General features: G+C 38.5%; 1 protein-coding gene across 1 annotated transcript in view; it reads left to right on the forward strand.

The window, feature by feature from the left end:
- Positions 1-15134, forward strand: part of Wls (Wnt ligand secretion mediator) — a 97485-nt gene extending 82351 nt beyond the window's left edge. Inside the window, exons 11-12 of the mRNA XM_051165871.1 lie at positions 5749-5902; positions 12741-15134. Of these exons, the coding sequence (XP_051021828.1) occupies positions 5749-5902; positions 12741-12850 (264 nt within the window). The 3' untranslated portion in view covers positions 12851-15134. The remainder of the gene's footprint in view (positions 1-5748; positions 5903-12740) is intronic.
- The last annotated feature ends 802 nt before the right edge of the window (positions 15135-15936 follow it).

The following is a 15936-nucleotide window of genomic DNA, read 5'->3' on the forward strand; positions in this document are numbered from 1 at the left end:
TAAGTTTCAAACACCCATATTCAAATAGAGGCTTTGGGTTAGGCTTGATTCCACCTTTGGGTAATTTCCTCATGTGACCACTATGTTTCCATGTTCCTCCAGCCCCTTAGCAATATGCTGTTCTTTTTTGTTGCTGTTGTTTTTCCAGACAGGGTTTCTCTATGTAGCCTTGGCTGTCCTGGACTCGCCATGTAGACCAGGCTGGCCTCGAACTTATAAAGATCTGCCTGCCTCTGCATCCTGAGTACTGGCATGAAAGGCATGCAGCACCACCCCCAGCTGCAACTGTTCTTATACAGCCTACTGAGTTCCCTGTCTATGAGAACAGGAATCCCTCATTCAGAAGTGGAGTCTCCAGTGAGATGGACCATCTTCTAATGGACATAAAAGGGAAAGGCACTTTTATTCTTGGGGCCTACCTTTGTTCTTTGACAAAGCTGGAGTCTTCCCATAACCACTTTCATGCCATTACCTTCCCCACTGACTTAAACTCTGCAGAACACCTTTCACTTGAATTCTAGAGGGATTAATCCTTAAGATGGCCATACCTTGCTAGAATTCAATTTTGTACACGTTTAACTGTTGCACATTTTACAGTGATGGAAAGTGTCTACAACAAATTTTGAAGATTTTTTTTAGAGAAAGATTAATTTACCATTGGTCCAGTACTGGGCTCTAGCCTGCTTTTTATATTAGCTGCAATAATCAAATGGGTGGATTTCAACTCAAAGGGGGTGTGATGCCTTTGAATTCCATTAGTGCCACACATTCCTCCTGCTGCTTTTTCTTTTTCATTTTAAAAAAGGGTTTATTTATAGATATCTAAACCATTTTCCTGAATAACTGTGTCCCAGGTACTGTTAATATAGTCACCAGAGGATTTATTTTCTAATATCATTTTGGAATGTGAGGGCAATGAGCTTACCTGAAAGAAAATATATTGGGTAACTTTTTGAAATGTATCTCAACCTTAAGTAAAAGGTATGTTTTTAAATTTTCCATTATATTTGTTGGGAGAGCTTCCATTTAAACCCCATGAAATACATGTGGGGATCTTGCCAGTATAGTGAAGCTCTGAGGCCAGGAATGAAAGGCACATAGGAAGCTGTTGGAATGTGATGACCTTGGCTTTGTAACTGGGGCTGAGGTTCAGCCTTTAATGCCTGCTATTTTAATGGTCTGAGTCACAGCAATGAAGAAATGCTGTAACAGATACTGTTGGCAAGGAACAGAAGGACCTTCCAGAGGCCTGATAAAATGCAGGTCAACATTCATGTAATAAACTTTCAGAGAGCGTGTTCCAAAGTTCTGATTTGGGTGTGTGATCACTTTATTCTGTGGCTTATACAGATGTAAACAAATGTTTCCTGTAAGAAAGCCTGTGTTGGGGCTGGAGAGATGGCTCAGAGGTTAAGAGCACTGACTGTTCTTCCAAAGGTTATGAGTTCAATTCCCACCAACCACATAGTGGCTCACAACCATCTATAATGAGATCTGGTGCCCTCCTCTGGCTTGAAGGCAGAATACTGCATACATAATAAATAAATAAATAAATAAATAAGTAAATAAGTAAATAAGTAAATAAATAAATAAATTTGTTTTTAAAAGCCTGTATTGAGAATTTGGGAATCTTGTTGTTAGTGGAATGCCGGTTGTCAAAACTACTGAGTGTAAAGGATTTGGTCTCACATTGCTTCAGTGGTATAAGTAGGCTCCTATACAGAAGGGATTTGTTGAAATGTAAAATCAGGAAAAGGAAAGAGTATGGAGAAGGTAACATGGTTTTTAATTTTTGGTGGTAATGGTGTTAGAAATACTTGAGTTTTCTCTTTGAAAGTTAAAATAGGAAATAGCTACCCCTCTATCTTGCTATTGTAAAAATATCTATTTGTACAATATCTACATGATTAATTTTGTGGTTTACCCCTTTGCCCACCAGGAAATAAGCATTTATAGATATAAGTTCAGTCTGTGGGTACTTAAGTAAGTGTATTCTAAACAATGTATATAACCTAGAACAAATAGAAGAGGGCACAAATCTGTTATTTTCTTAGAAAGGCTGAGTTCTTATGTATTGTTTATTATCTGAGTGTACAGAGATTCTTCTGTAAAATTACATAATAAAACCATATGATTTACCATACATTACTGTGTTCAAAATATGCAGGGCATGTATGGTTTCATGCACCCCCCCATATTTGAATGTATAGACTTGTGTACATATTCTGATTGAATAATAGGCAATGAAGTGAACGTCCACAGTAGTTATTTGATCTGCTGCTTTTAGAAACCAACCCTGATTGACATAATGCCCTTCCCTAAGAAGACCTTTTGGAGTTGGCTCATGACTATGACTTTCTAGCTGGGCAATCATATACAAGATACTGCACTTTTGTGCACCTCAACTTACCCATGAACTGAACGGAATTATTTTCTCTTGTCTTTATTAATTTTCTATTGCTGTGCTAAGTTACCATGACTGTGGCAATTTTTATAAGAAACACTTTCAGAAGGTGAGTCTATGGCCATCATGGCAGGGAGCATAGCAACAATCAGGAAGGCATGGCACTGGAGCAGTATCAGAGGGCTTATATCCTGAATCACAAGCATGCGTCAGAGAGGGAGGTAACTAGGCATAGTTTGGACTTTTGAAATCTCAAACCCCCAGTGACACTCCTCCCAACAAAACCACACCTCCTCATCTATCCTAAACAGTTTCACCAACTGGAAACCAAGCATCTAAATATATGAGTCTATGGACCATTCTCATTCAAACCACTACACCTGTATACCTCATAGACTAGTGTAGAGACTAAATGATATCTTTCATATAATGTATAAGCATAGTGCTGGAACATCATGAATATTGAATGAATGTACTATGGTTTACCTTGTTACTATTACAGAAGAATATCAACTTTGATATTATTTATGTTAACCACTTGTTCTAAGTGGTAATAAAGGAATCCAACAGAGCACAGGGAATAATTTTTTGTTGTTGTTTTGGTTTGGGGTTTTTGGATTTTCAAGACAGGGTCTCTCTTTAGCTTTGGTTTTCCTGGACTTGCTTTGTAGACCAGGCTGACCTGGAACTCATGGAGATATGCCTGCCTCTTCCTCCCTGAGTGCTGGGATTATAGGCTTGTACCACCAAGCCTGGATCAAGTAATGTACTCTTATCACATATTTGACTTTTCTTCTCATTTTTAATGGGTTTGTTATGATTTATTATGGACTCTAATATTTACTTTTTAGTCAGATCATCCCTCCTTTCACTGCTTTCCTCCCATAGCTTCTCCTCCCTCTTTTTCCCTATTTCCTTCCATCACCATCTTTTCTTCCCCTTACTTAGCAAGTAGCACTGTCTTTGATAAGATCTCCTACAACTGCTAGCCTAGAATCTGTATCTCCCAGGAACACATCTGGTGGCTTCCCTAACTCCCTGCATGGTAATATTTCCCACAACCTTCACCCATACCAGCTAATGGTATTGACCTCTCTGGTGATCCCCTCACCTCTGCCTCATCAGCCTCTTCAAAGAAACAATATAGACATTCTTATCCTTGCAACAACAGATATCAGTAGAACACTGTACCAGGCCTACAGGTATTTCCTTAGATGAGCCAATCATGCCAATACCAGTAGAAAGTAATTTATCAAAAAAAAAAAAAAAAAAATCAGTTATGTGGAAGGAGGAAAGTTCATGAAGCCGCAACCTTAGACAAAGAACTACAGGTAACTAAGGAAAGCTGGAAACAGAAGAAATAGTTTTCTCAGGGAAAAGCATACCAATTGGTTACCTGCTACCAAATGGTCAGCCCAGAAAACACACGCATACAAGTAACATTGATTATAAGGCCAAGTTGATGTGTTTATACATTTATTTACATTGTCACATATATTTAAATAAAAAAGAGTATGAATTTGAAAGAAAGTATGTATGGAATTGTACATAGAGTTTGAAAGAAGGAAAATGGAAGGGAGAAAGTAATTATATAAGTATATCATAATCTCAAAAATTAAAAATTCTAATGCAGTCAGGCAGAGTGGCACATGACTGTAATCCCAGCACTCAGGGAGGCAGAGGCAGGCAGATTTCTGTGAGTTTGAGGCCAGCCTGGTCTACAAAGCTAGTCCAGAACAGTCCAGTTACACAGAGAAACCCTGTCTTGGGGAAAAAAAAAAAAAAACTTAATGAAAGTCTTAATAGTTAAGTTAATAGTTAAGTTAAATTTTACTTACATTAAAAATAGCAATTATTAACTTTTTCAGCTTATGTCACAAAAACAAAGTCTATGCCCCTTCCTTAGTTGATGGCCCCATTGCACCAAGAGAACAGAAAAGCTGCTTTGTTCTGTCCTGCCTATATCTTAATGAGCTCAGCCTCTCCTGCTAACTGGACTAGACCAGAAGCATAGATTTCAGGAACTCTCTTGAAGCTTCTTTTCCCTACCAACATATTCACTAAACATCAGTCTATATTCCACATGGTATACATTTTATAAAGTGGGCTCAATTTGTATTTTAATATTAGAGCGGCATTTGGAAACATTGCTAAGAAATCATAAATAGCTTGAATGCTGACATATGACCTAAAATAAGTAATGGTTAGAAACTCTCTATTTGTCAAAACTACTACCTGGACATTTCATAAAATAAATTATTTTCAAAAATGAATAAGAGTTTATGGTGTTAGTTTGTTTTATGAGTCACAAAATGAAAAATTATATACCAGAAAGGTATAAACTAACATTGGTAGGTCTATAACTGGATTTTCTGGTTTCCAGACACTCCAGGTTTTTCAAAACAAAATATATAGGCTTAGTCACCCTTACAGAGGCCTGAAGGAATACAGATCCACAACAGCATAAGCAGGAGTCAAGTTCAACCTTTATTAACATTGCAATTTAGAAGTGGCTCCTAGATAAGGTTTCTATAACCCAGACTCATTAAGCTATCAAAGAAACAGAAGTGTTCAAAATCATTTTGTTGATCTCAGTGCTTGTACAAATTATTAGTCACTTAGCTCAACAGCTTTGTAGCAATTCATAGTATAAATCATAGACAATCTGAAAACAATTACCAAGTCATTATCTCAAACAGAAGCAGTTTCTGAACATCTCTGGCCAAAAAAAAAAGTATATGAAAGTTTCCTAATTACCTTTATGAGCTGCTTACCTAGAATGACATTTCATAAATAAATACTATATATTGCTACTCTCTGCCACAGAATTTCTAGACATTACATGTATATTCAATTCCAATCTAAAACCCTGCAAGTTGATAAGGAAACTGAATTTCAGAGACCTCACTCTTTCCTCATACATGTTCATTTATGTTCAATGCATACACATGGAACATCAAGTACCAAAGACGTTACAGCTGCAACAATCAAGCTTGAGGTACTTTGTGCCTAGGGAACTTTTGCTTAGGTAGGAAGACAGCAGAGAAGAAAGTGCAGTTGTGTGTGGAGTCAACTGCAATCCTTTAACTAAAGAATAATTGCACTGCAGTTTCTTGGAAGAGATACTCTCAAAGTGACACTAATATGTAGTCAAAATGAGAACTACTGACTTTGCATCTGACACTAGTTAAACCTCAGGAGATCTCAATTTACATGGATTCACACACATTAAAATGTGAGTCATAGAGGGCCATTTAAAGAAGAGCCTTGGCTTTCATGTTGATTGATTTCTATATTGGTATTATGCTTTTCTGTTTCTTAGATGCCTTCCTTTTTGCCCATAGGTGACAGAAGGCCATTGGAAATGGGGTGGTGTCACACTTCAAGTGAACAGTGCTTTCTTCACTGGCATCTATGGAATGTGGAACCTGTATGTCTTTGCTTTGATGTTCTTGTATGCACCGTCTCATAAGAACTATGGAGAAGACCAATCTAATGGTGAGTCTCTCTTCATTGCAAACTCAGGCAAGATTTAGACAGCTAAAGCTCTGTGTTCATCAGTTAAGCTTTTTTTCCAGATGTCTTTAGAATACTGGCAGAGAGGAACTAAAGAGATTCAGGAGCCATGAAACAAGATAGATACCTCTTGAAATACTCATTTTTTTTATTCTTTAAAATATATTGAGACTATTTTACCATTATAAAATATGTTCCAGTTACAGTAGTAAAGGATACAGTTTGTTTATTCAATTTTTTAGTGTGTGTGTGTGTGTGTGTGTGTATGTGCTTGCGTGTGTTTCAAGACAGGGTTTCTCTGTGTAACAAGCCTTGGCTGTCCTGAATTTGCTTTGTAGACCAGGTTGTCTTTCAACTCACAGAGATCCACCGGCCTCTGCCTCCTGAGTGATGGAATTAAACGTGTGTGCCACCATTCCGGGCTCATTTTTCTCTCTTTTATGTGAGCAAAAATAACTCCATGAAAGTATACCACATTTATTCCTCCAATAATGGATGTTAAACCCTGAAGTACTGGGTAAAGTATCTGGGATTTGCATTCTTCTTGGTTCTCTTCCTGGGGTTTTGCTGTGCATGCATGTATGTGCGTGGGCGTGTGTGCTGGGATCAGCAGAAGAAATGTATTCCTAACAGTTATTCTACCATTGATCTATATTCTGATATTTTCAAGAATTTTTTCCAAACCAATGTCTCTTATGTTTTCAGATAATCGTGCCTTCTAGAGCAGAGAATATCACTTTTCCTACCCTATAATCACAGGAACCCAAGACATTAATCCAAAGCTGTATTGTATTTAACCAATCTGGTCATGTCAGAGGAGAGGAAACTGAGGGCCAGAGAAGAGAAAAGATTGTTAAATCTCTACACTAGCCATAACATAGGGAAATGATTGTCCCCTGCCCAATGCTGTTCATATGTCACAGATGGCCAATAAACAACCAGTTTAATAGCTCTTCTTTTTTTTTAACCTCCAGTCTTACTCTTTTTGCTTTTTTAACACTGCTTTACCCTAACTACGTCCTCACTATTATGTAACATAAGACATGTTTTCTGAAGTTAGTACTAGTTTGCTCTGTCTGCCTTGCTTCAGAAATACCCTGACATCTCCTTGGATTAAGACTTGGCCTCACTTTTAACTACTTAGTGTGTGTATGGTGAATGGGTAGGTTCTGTCTTCACCAGAGCCAGCTGAAAGCCTTTACTCTTTGGAGCACAATTTATATATTGTCTTCTTTTTGAAAACTATTTCTAATATCATACATTAGACCACAGAAAATTATGCTAAATAAAACATGGTTCCTGTATGCTGTATGCAGGTTTTAGTTATTAGCCAAGTTTAAACCAGGTTGATAAGCACCAATGGAGTTTTCACTGAGAGTCATGTTAATTAATGCCTTTAGTAAGTGAATTTTTACTGGGGCTGGGGAAAATGACTCAAATGCTGAAGAGCTTGCTGTATAAGCACAAGTAGATCAACACCCATGTACAACTAGGCTTGGTGTTGGCAACCCAGACAGTGGGGTAGGGGGAGAAGACAAAGGCAAGCAGATGGGGGCTTGCTGCTCACTAAGACTAACTTAAAAAGTGAGTTGCAGGTTCATTTAAGAAAAAAAGCTCTGTCTCAAAAAGTAAGGTGAAAAGCAGTTGAAGAAGATACTTGACATCTATCTCTGGCCTCCACCCTAATGTACACACACGTGCCCATGCACCCTATGCATATGTACAAACAAATGTGTACACATACATGCTACAAATTGTTTGTCTTAGAAGAAGTTGGAGTAAACAGAGTTTTTTCTGATTTTAATTTGTATCCATTTTCTTAGATGTGGAACTAGACCCCTAAGGAACAGGCCTGAGGGGTGTGGTTGTACTTTTCATGTCATCGATGCGAAAGGTGATCTAGCCCAAGCCTGCTCCTGATGGAATCTTGATTCCTTAAGGGCAGAATTGATTCTGGCTTTTGGTTTTGAGTTTGGTTTTAGTTTTGGTTGTTTTTCTCTTTTTGTAGATAAGGTCTCACTGTGTAGCTACTATCTGATTTCATGCTGCACTGTTGCTCTATGTGACAACTTCCTGGGCAGAAGCCTTACCTTTCTTCTTATACCTTGGCTTCTTTAGAATAAAGAGCTATTCTACTTTTGATCTATCTTTGGCTATGAGTCCTTAGAGAGTCAGTTTACTGACTTCCTCCTTTTAGAGGGTTTGAGACCTAGGCACTCATTAGCTTCTGTGTCACTGCTAGTTCATGTGTTACACTATGTGGCAAGGTGGGACTCTGGATTATAGACAAGAACATTGATTTTATTTCATGGTTATCTTGATGGGCTTTAATGGAAGCTACATGACCTGAATTTGAGAATTTTTGTCTGTCAAGGAAATATCACATAAAACAATTGCTATGTTCCCTAGATGCTGTAACAAATATGCTAACTGACTGCATTAACCCTTCTGATTTTTGTTGGCAAATCTGCTAACCCTCTACAGTGCTTTTATCTATTGTAAACGAGCTCTTCTTTCAGCAGAACACACAGTAGGTCCTGTGAATTCTGGAAATTTAGGCAAGATTCCGAAGCTTCTAGGAAAGGCCTAATTTGAAATATTCTAGAAAAATAAAAAAATAAAAACAAAATCAGAAAGAAGCACTACACTTTTTAATTCCCTCAGTATATGAGTGGCATTTATTTTCTGCAGCTTTCCTAAGTTTGTTTTTCTTTTTCTGGGGTGTTTTCACTGTTAAGCTGTCTTATCAAATAGACCCATGCTCACTGAACCCAGTTCCATCAAGGCAGCCTTCATCCAGGAGGGGTTCTCACCCTGAGGCACACCTGCTTTCCAGTGGAGGTTTATCCCAGAGAAGAATGCCAGTGCCAGGTTGCAAAGCTCATGCTAGCTGAACAGAGGTAAAAGGAGCCAGGGAAGGCAAATATTGATGAATAATTGAAGAGTGTGGTCTACACGGAAGATATTGTGCTGTGTATTTGATTTATTTCCAAAAAAATTTTGAAAACCCCTACTGCTCATTATTTTCTTTTTAAATATAGTCATCACTACCATCACCATATTAACATCCAAAATGTAAGACAAACCTAATGCTAACAATAATGCTTTACATTGAAACAACTTAGATTTACAAATATAGTATTCTTGTTTTTATATTCTTTTCTGAACCAGAAGTTTCCTTATAAAGAATTATCACTTAAATTTAGCTTCAACTGTGAATAGGGAAAAGGCTGGTATGGGACCAAGGAAAAATACACAGTAAATGATAGAGTCAGCTAAGAGTCTAAGGAGAAAGCCAGGTGTGATGGCACAGACCTTTAATCCCAACACTCAAGAGGTAGAGGCAGGTGGATCTCTGAGTCTGAGACCTGGTGTATAGAGTGAGTTCCAGAGATACCATTAAAAAACAAAACAAAACAAAACAAAAACAAAAACAAAAAAAAAAAGAGGAAGAGGGAGGAGAAGGAGGAGGCAGTGGCAGTGGCAGCAACAACTATGTGGAGAAAACACAAGCTTTGAAAACAGTCACAGATGCCTCAGGATCCTGGCTTCAGTACAGACTTTGACCTTGAGAAACAAATATGAGCTTGCAGTATAAGAACTCTCTGATAGTAGCTCTTGGGCAATAGTGTGTTATTTTCCCTTGATGGATATAAGGTTGCAATTATGGTCCCTTTTAATATTAGAAGACCTTTGTTCTCACAAAGAATCTATAAAACACTCAGAATGGCCACAGCAGTTTCTCTTCTTTTTGCCAAAATGTCTACTATCACAGATATGATAAATGTTTCCAATTTCAGCAGGCTGTATCCTGTGGCTGGCTTTTTTGCACCCTGAAAGCATTGTATGCCATTAGAACTGGGCCGCACTGCACCCCTGCAATGATGCACCAGAGGTACACAGATCAGCTGGGTACCAAAAGGCCATATTGTTTTTTAAAAAAATCAAGGTCCCCTGCATCTTAATGTTATGATAAAAAGTGAACTCATATGATAATAGCTAAAGAGAAAGGGTTGTTACATATGGAAGTTTCCCCCATCTGCCTCCAATAATGATTTCAGTGTGTGTGTGTGTGTGTGTGTGTGTGTGTGTGTGTGTGTTGGGTGGGAAGACACTTTGATCACCCAAGACAGAAATGGACTAACAGATGGAGCAAGACTGGCAAAAGTAGGGGTTAACGGGGTTTGGAGCCGAATGAAGGAATCCTACTCTCACTCTGTTGCTAGAGTATTTCCAACCATATCCCATAAGGAGAAAAAGTTGCCCTGCAAGATGCAAGAATCAGATTTTTCTTCACAGATTTTCACTGTCTTGGGTCTTCAGCTAGCATACCAGGTAAACTAATAATGCTTCACTACCCTTCCATCTTACAAGGAAATACAGGGCATGCTAAGCATCCAACAGTGCACATTGCAAATATACAATAGCTCTCTTGTCAGTGCTCTGATTTGTATACTAAAAACATAAGATATTAAAAGAAAATTAATATTCTAAAAGTCTCTCCACATTATTAGATGTGTGTATTTAATTATAATACATTGCATTGAACTTCATACTTTACTGGTGATCTTGATGTCTTTTGGAAACTAAAATTGAAGAAGAGATGGTATAGCCTAAAGGTCAAGAACCTAGAGCATGGTTCGTATTGCTGTAGTGTGTATCTGCACCTAATATTACTGTGAGTTAGTTTCGGCCTTGAGTTTATTACTTAGCCTCTGATTTTTCATCATCAGAATGCTAATGAAAAGAATATTACCTCTGTTAGTACAATGGTTTGAGTATTTCTGCATCAGTGTTTGTGCACTTAAACTTGTGTCAGAGCCAGCAGTGTAATCTCTGTGCAATCCAGAGGCACAGGTGGTAGATGAGATCTTGAGTTTGAGTCCAACGTGGCTAAATAGTTAAATCCCATCTCTCCCCTCCCCCACCAAAAAAATGTTTTAAAGGAAAGAAGAGAAGGAGGAGGGGCAGAGAGAGCTGTGACAACATAGGTGCCTATACAAAGTATTTTGGATATTTCTTTAAGTGACCTGCAACATCATACACATTTTCAAGGAGAAAGAAATACATTAGGTATTTGGCCGGGATTGTCTTTGAAATTCTTGTGAACAGCACAAACATGCCATCAAAAACTGGCTCACCTAAATATATAAATCCATAACTCACTTTCTTGACTAGAAGTGTGAGGCTTTTGCTTTCTCTGATCAACTGAGTCATGAGCTAGGTATAGATATAGCTCTAGCTCACTCATGTGCATGCAAGTGTGTGTGTGTGTGTGTGTGTGTGTGTGTGTGTGTGTGTGTGTGTGTGTGTGTGTATGTGTTGGAAATAAAAGAGGAACCATGAAAGGGAAATGAGGAAAAAAAGGATGATGACATACATGTAACATAAAAGCAAAAGAGGACCATTTGAGGTGAGTAAGGTGACAAATGATCAAAAGAAAGATTGGATAATAGGGAGAAAGGCATGAACAAGGTGTATATTTGATATGCCATGATGACATTACTTTTTGGTATAATGTTTAAAAAGTAAGAAAAACAACCGAAATTTGTGACTATAAAGAATGTGTTCCCTGTAAAAGTAGTGGTTGTCCTTGGCTTGAGGTAATTTTGGCAACTCTCACCAACTTTGTTATACATTTCTTTTCCTTTCCAAAATTGCATTTAATGTAAGTGCTGGAGGCTGGCCTATTGCTTCTTTATTTAGAATGCTCTTTTCCAGATTCTTGAGAGCTGGTATTTAATGATGTGAATGATTATGGTATACCATACAGAAAAATGGATCTACAGTGAAAAACAAATACCACATGGTATCCACGAACACATCAACCAACCAGTCTGTAATGTCCAAGTGGAATAAGCTGTGGGATTCTGAGACTTTCAAGCCAATCAATGCTCAGGACAGCATCTAAAGGGCTGTTAGTTCCCTCTATGCCCCTAACCCTGAGTTTAATGTTATGCATTAAACTCTCTGGTCCCACTTGAGACCCTCTCCCTGAGCTCAGAAGTCCCACCTCATCCTCTCTTGTCCCACTATAGGCTGTTCAACTCTTTATTTGACTAATCAGAAGGTAATGGAGAACAAATGTTTACAAAACATTGAGACAGGAGACGCTTCATAAAAATAAAAGTACAAAAGTCCATCCTGTAATCAGACCTCTGCTGGACACAGTACACAAAGATATCACTCCAACAGTCCTTTATTCTATTTTAGGCAAACAATTGTGTTCTGTTGATGAATTCAAGACCTTGATGTGTAGGGAGTCCTGAGGGGCTTGCCCTAGTACTTGGTTGGAGTAGGCAGGTCTTGTTTGTAGGAGACACAGTTATTGTATGTTATCATCAGTAGCTGCTATGTGCTACTCGCCCCTGCACATCCACTGTGAGGTCTCCACTGCATTGCCCTGGGAGTCAGATGCTGCTCACCAGACTTCACTGCTGTGCTGTTATGTACCTGTTCCTCCATGGAGGTGGGGGTTGGTTCTCTTGCTTTTCTTTCCCAGGCTCTTCATCTATTTAGCTTGTATGATCATAGTTGACTGCACCCTAGCCTGCTCTTCGAGTATTAAATAAGATTGGATAATAAGTGTTTATAATAGCATTAAGTACAAAGTAAGCTTTCATTAAATGTTAATAATACTATGAGTGATATCAACAGTGATTTAATCGTATTATTAATGACCTGTCTGTGGGCCAAAAGTGATATTTAAAAATATATAACAAATTCTAAGCAGAAAGGTTGAGAGAGCCTATCAGGTATAGAATGTGAGGTGGCTCTCCTTCATCCTTGAACAAGTATAACACCAAACAACTTGTTTCAGGTGACCTGGGTGTTCACAGTGGAGAAGAACTTCAGCTTACCACCACAATCACCCATGTAGATGGACCGACTGAGATCTACAAGTTGGCCCGTAAAGAAGCACAGGAATAAGAGGCTATGGTACGGCACTGGGCTGGAATTGTCTTTCTGTCCAGCCTCTTCCCCTGGAGCGGGGAGCCTACTATACAGAGCTCAGTGAAAAGTGAATGCCTAGTGCTTCTTAGGTATGGTATCTTAGACCAATGGAGTGACATTTGTCAGATGACCTCTGATGGTGGCTGTTGCAAGACTTCTGCCACTAACATATAGTGAATAGTAACAAAAACTGGCATGACACATTTTCTATGATTTTTGTTAATTAGTGACATAGCAACATCTGTAGCAGGTGGGTTAGTAACCCTCACATGGAGGGTGTACTTCGTGGGATGGTTTGGGCCAATGGGGACTATATTGAGTAGATTATGACTTTTTTTTCTGTTTTATATTCTGGGATATGTTTAATCATTCTTTACAGTCCAACATTTGCTGACTTTTTACCCTCCTTCACAGACACTTTTTTTCTATTTATATCACCAAGTGGCCAACTGAGTTATTATTTAAGTTGTTGGTGCAAATGTGTCCACTTTTTAAAAAGTGGCTTACTATAAAATAACCAAATTTCATTAGAAATTCTATCCTGCCAAAGGCATTTCAACTTTGAAACAAAATTGCTGTATCTGATACTAATCTGTCTCATTGGATATGGATTTTGAGAAATACTTGCTGAACTACCCAAGTAGGGTGTTCAATATTAAATGGCCTTTGGGTCCTAAAAACTTTTTTAACTTCTTGCTTAAAATGTGTTTTCTTTTGATAACATTCCTCAAATAACCTCCAAAACTGTAAATCCAATTATTTAAATTAAAAGAATGTAAATCTGTACACCTTCCTGCCACAGCAATGCTCAGACATACAGATAAAAGCCTTCTGGATCTTGCAGTGGCCAGATACTGGCAGAAACAGCCTGACTACCTATTCCTGGAGGTGAAGCAATACCTTCTGCAGCAGGTAGTAACCCTTTCTAGGCCAGCAAGGAATACTTGTATATATGAGGAATCATATGTTTAGACCCTCATACACACAGTCTTATTTCCATACCCCCAATAGGGTATATAATGCCTATGACATTTTGTTTGCCTTTGTTTTGTTTGTGCTCCTCTTTATTTTTCATGCTAAAGAAGCCACATGGCATAGCAGATAAAACATTGGATCCTGAATTTAGAAGGCAGTTTCTATCAAAGGTCTGCCATGCACTACTTGTGTGACCTTGTTCAAGCTGTCTGACATGGCTATTCCCTCACTTACAAGCTAGCATTCATGAAATGTAACTATGCACGGTCAAAGTAAAAAAAAAAAAATAAGTCATATACATGGAAATGCTTCATCAATTATACAATCATATCAATAGATTCACTTTGCAGCCTAACAAAATTTCATGAGAGTCATTTTTTAGACATTGCTGACTGAAACAAGTTTTGTGGTACATTCTGTTTAATTGACCTACCTGGCAAACCCCATCCAGACTTTTTTGTTACTTTGACTAGAACAGTGGTAAACAGTGACAGAGAAAATTCTTAGGTGTTTTCGGTTGTCTTTATGCTTTTTTCTAACCTGGTGAATGTTGGGTAGCTATGTGGTCCATTGTACCCAGCATCCACTTACTGATCCTCCACATGAGTATAAAGAATCAAGTATGGCCTGTACTTCTGTTTCTATCAGGGAAGATAAACGTCAAACACTATAGTGATCTCTCCTTCTAAAATATGGAGTGAGGTGTCTCTATTTTTTAGGATGGGATAAGAAACCAAGATAGCATTTAAAAAGTATTCTTTTCCCAAGGGCCAAATGATAGTGGGTAAAGTACAGAAAAGCCATAGAAGCAATGTAATATGGAAAAGGTTTATATAAGGCTAGTGTCAAGCCTCGATGGTATGTAAAATGGCACAATACAATCCCTTGCCCTTAGAGCCAAAATAAGTATGGTTTTCAATGTCATAGTAAGCGTTACCAGAGTGCCTCAAGTTTTAGACAGAGAAGTGATGTAGTTAGAATCACCTCTGAAACAAGAGAAGGCTTGATGGGCCCAGCAACAAGTTTACAGGCCAGAACCAGTCAGCAGCAGATGATGGAGGATTATTTTGGAGATAAAGCAGAGAAGTCATGGTTTGAATGTTCTTAATGTGATCTTCATAAAGAAGCAAAGAGCAAAGTCAGATTTCAGAACCTTGCTGGGCAATAGACTATCATGTCCCTTTGCTCAAGTAAAGATTCCTGGATAAGATGCCCATATGTCCATAAATAGTAGAAGCCAGGCAGGCTTGGTGCCACACACCTTTAATCCCAGCACTCAGGGAGGCAGAGGCAGGTGGATCACTGTGAGTTTGAGGCCAGTCTGGTCTACAAAGCAAGTCCAGGAACACCAATACTACACAGAGAAACTCTGTCTTAAAAAAAAAAAAAAAAAAAGAAATAAAAGAAAAGAAAAAAACCAGAAGGAGGAAGAGGAGGAGGAGGGGAAAAAGAAGAAGGAGCAGAAGCAGCAGTCAAGGTTAGCTCAACTAGGACCTTTCTAGAATAGTTCATGGTTCTCTTGAAAAATTGTGTTACCCCAGAAAGAATGGGCTTCAGTATAGCTCTAATGGAGCTCAGTTTCAGGAACTCATGTTTCCCCTGAGTTTGATTTACAAGTTTCTCTCATCAAAACCAGAGGCAATATGTCCTACTGCCATTCCAATTATCCAGGGAGTCATGTCAAACAACATGACCTCGTGAATAGTAGTCAGTCTGCAAAGGAAGGAGAGCACTCTGAGCTAGGTAAACCATTGAAAAATATCTACCATAATGGGAATGAAGAAGGACTCGTTTGTCTGCACTGTGTTTTAGTTATCACTTCCTGGAGGGAACAATGAACAGAGTGTTCATAATGGATTTTGCCGTCATTGTCATCAAGTATGCCTTGGCAGAGTATCAAAGCATCACATAAGATCACAGTAATGTGCTGCCATTGCATGTGGAATGGCCACATTCAGTAATAGAGAAAAATGAGGTAGGTTAAGAAAAAACATGGTGGACTGGAGAGATGGCTCAGCAATTAAGAGCACTGACTACTCTTCCTGAGGACCTGGGTTCAATTTCCAGCATCCACATGGCAGCTCACA

This window comes from Acomys russatus, chromosome 23, assembly GCF_903995435.1.
Source record: "Acomys russatus chromosome 23, mAcoRus1.1, whole genome shotgun sequence".
NCBI classification, from domain to species: domain Eukaryota; kingdom Metazoa; phylum Chordata; class Mammalia; order Rodentia; family Muridae; genus Acomys; species Acomys russatus.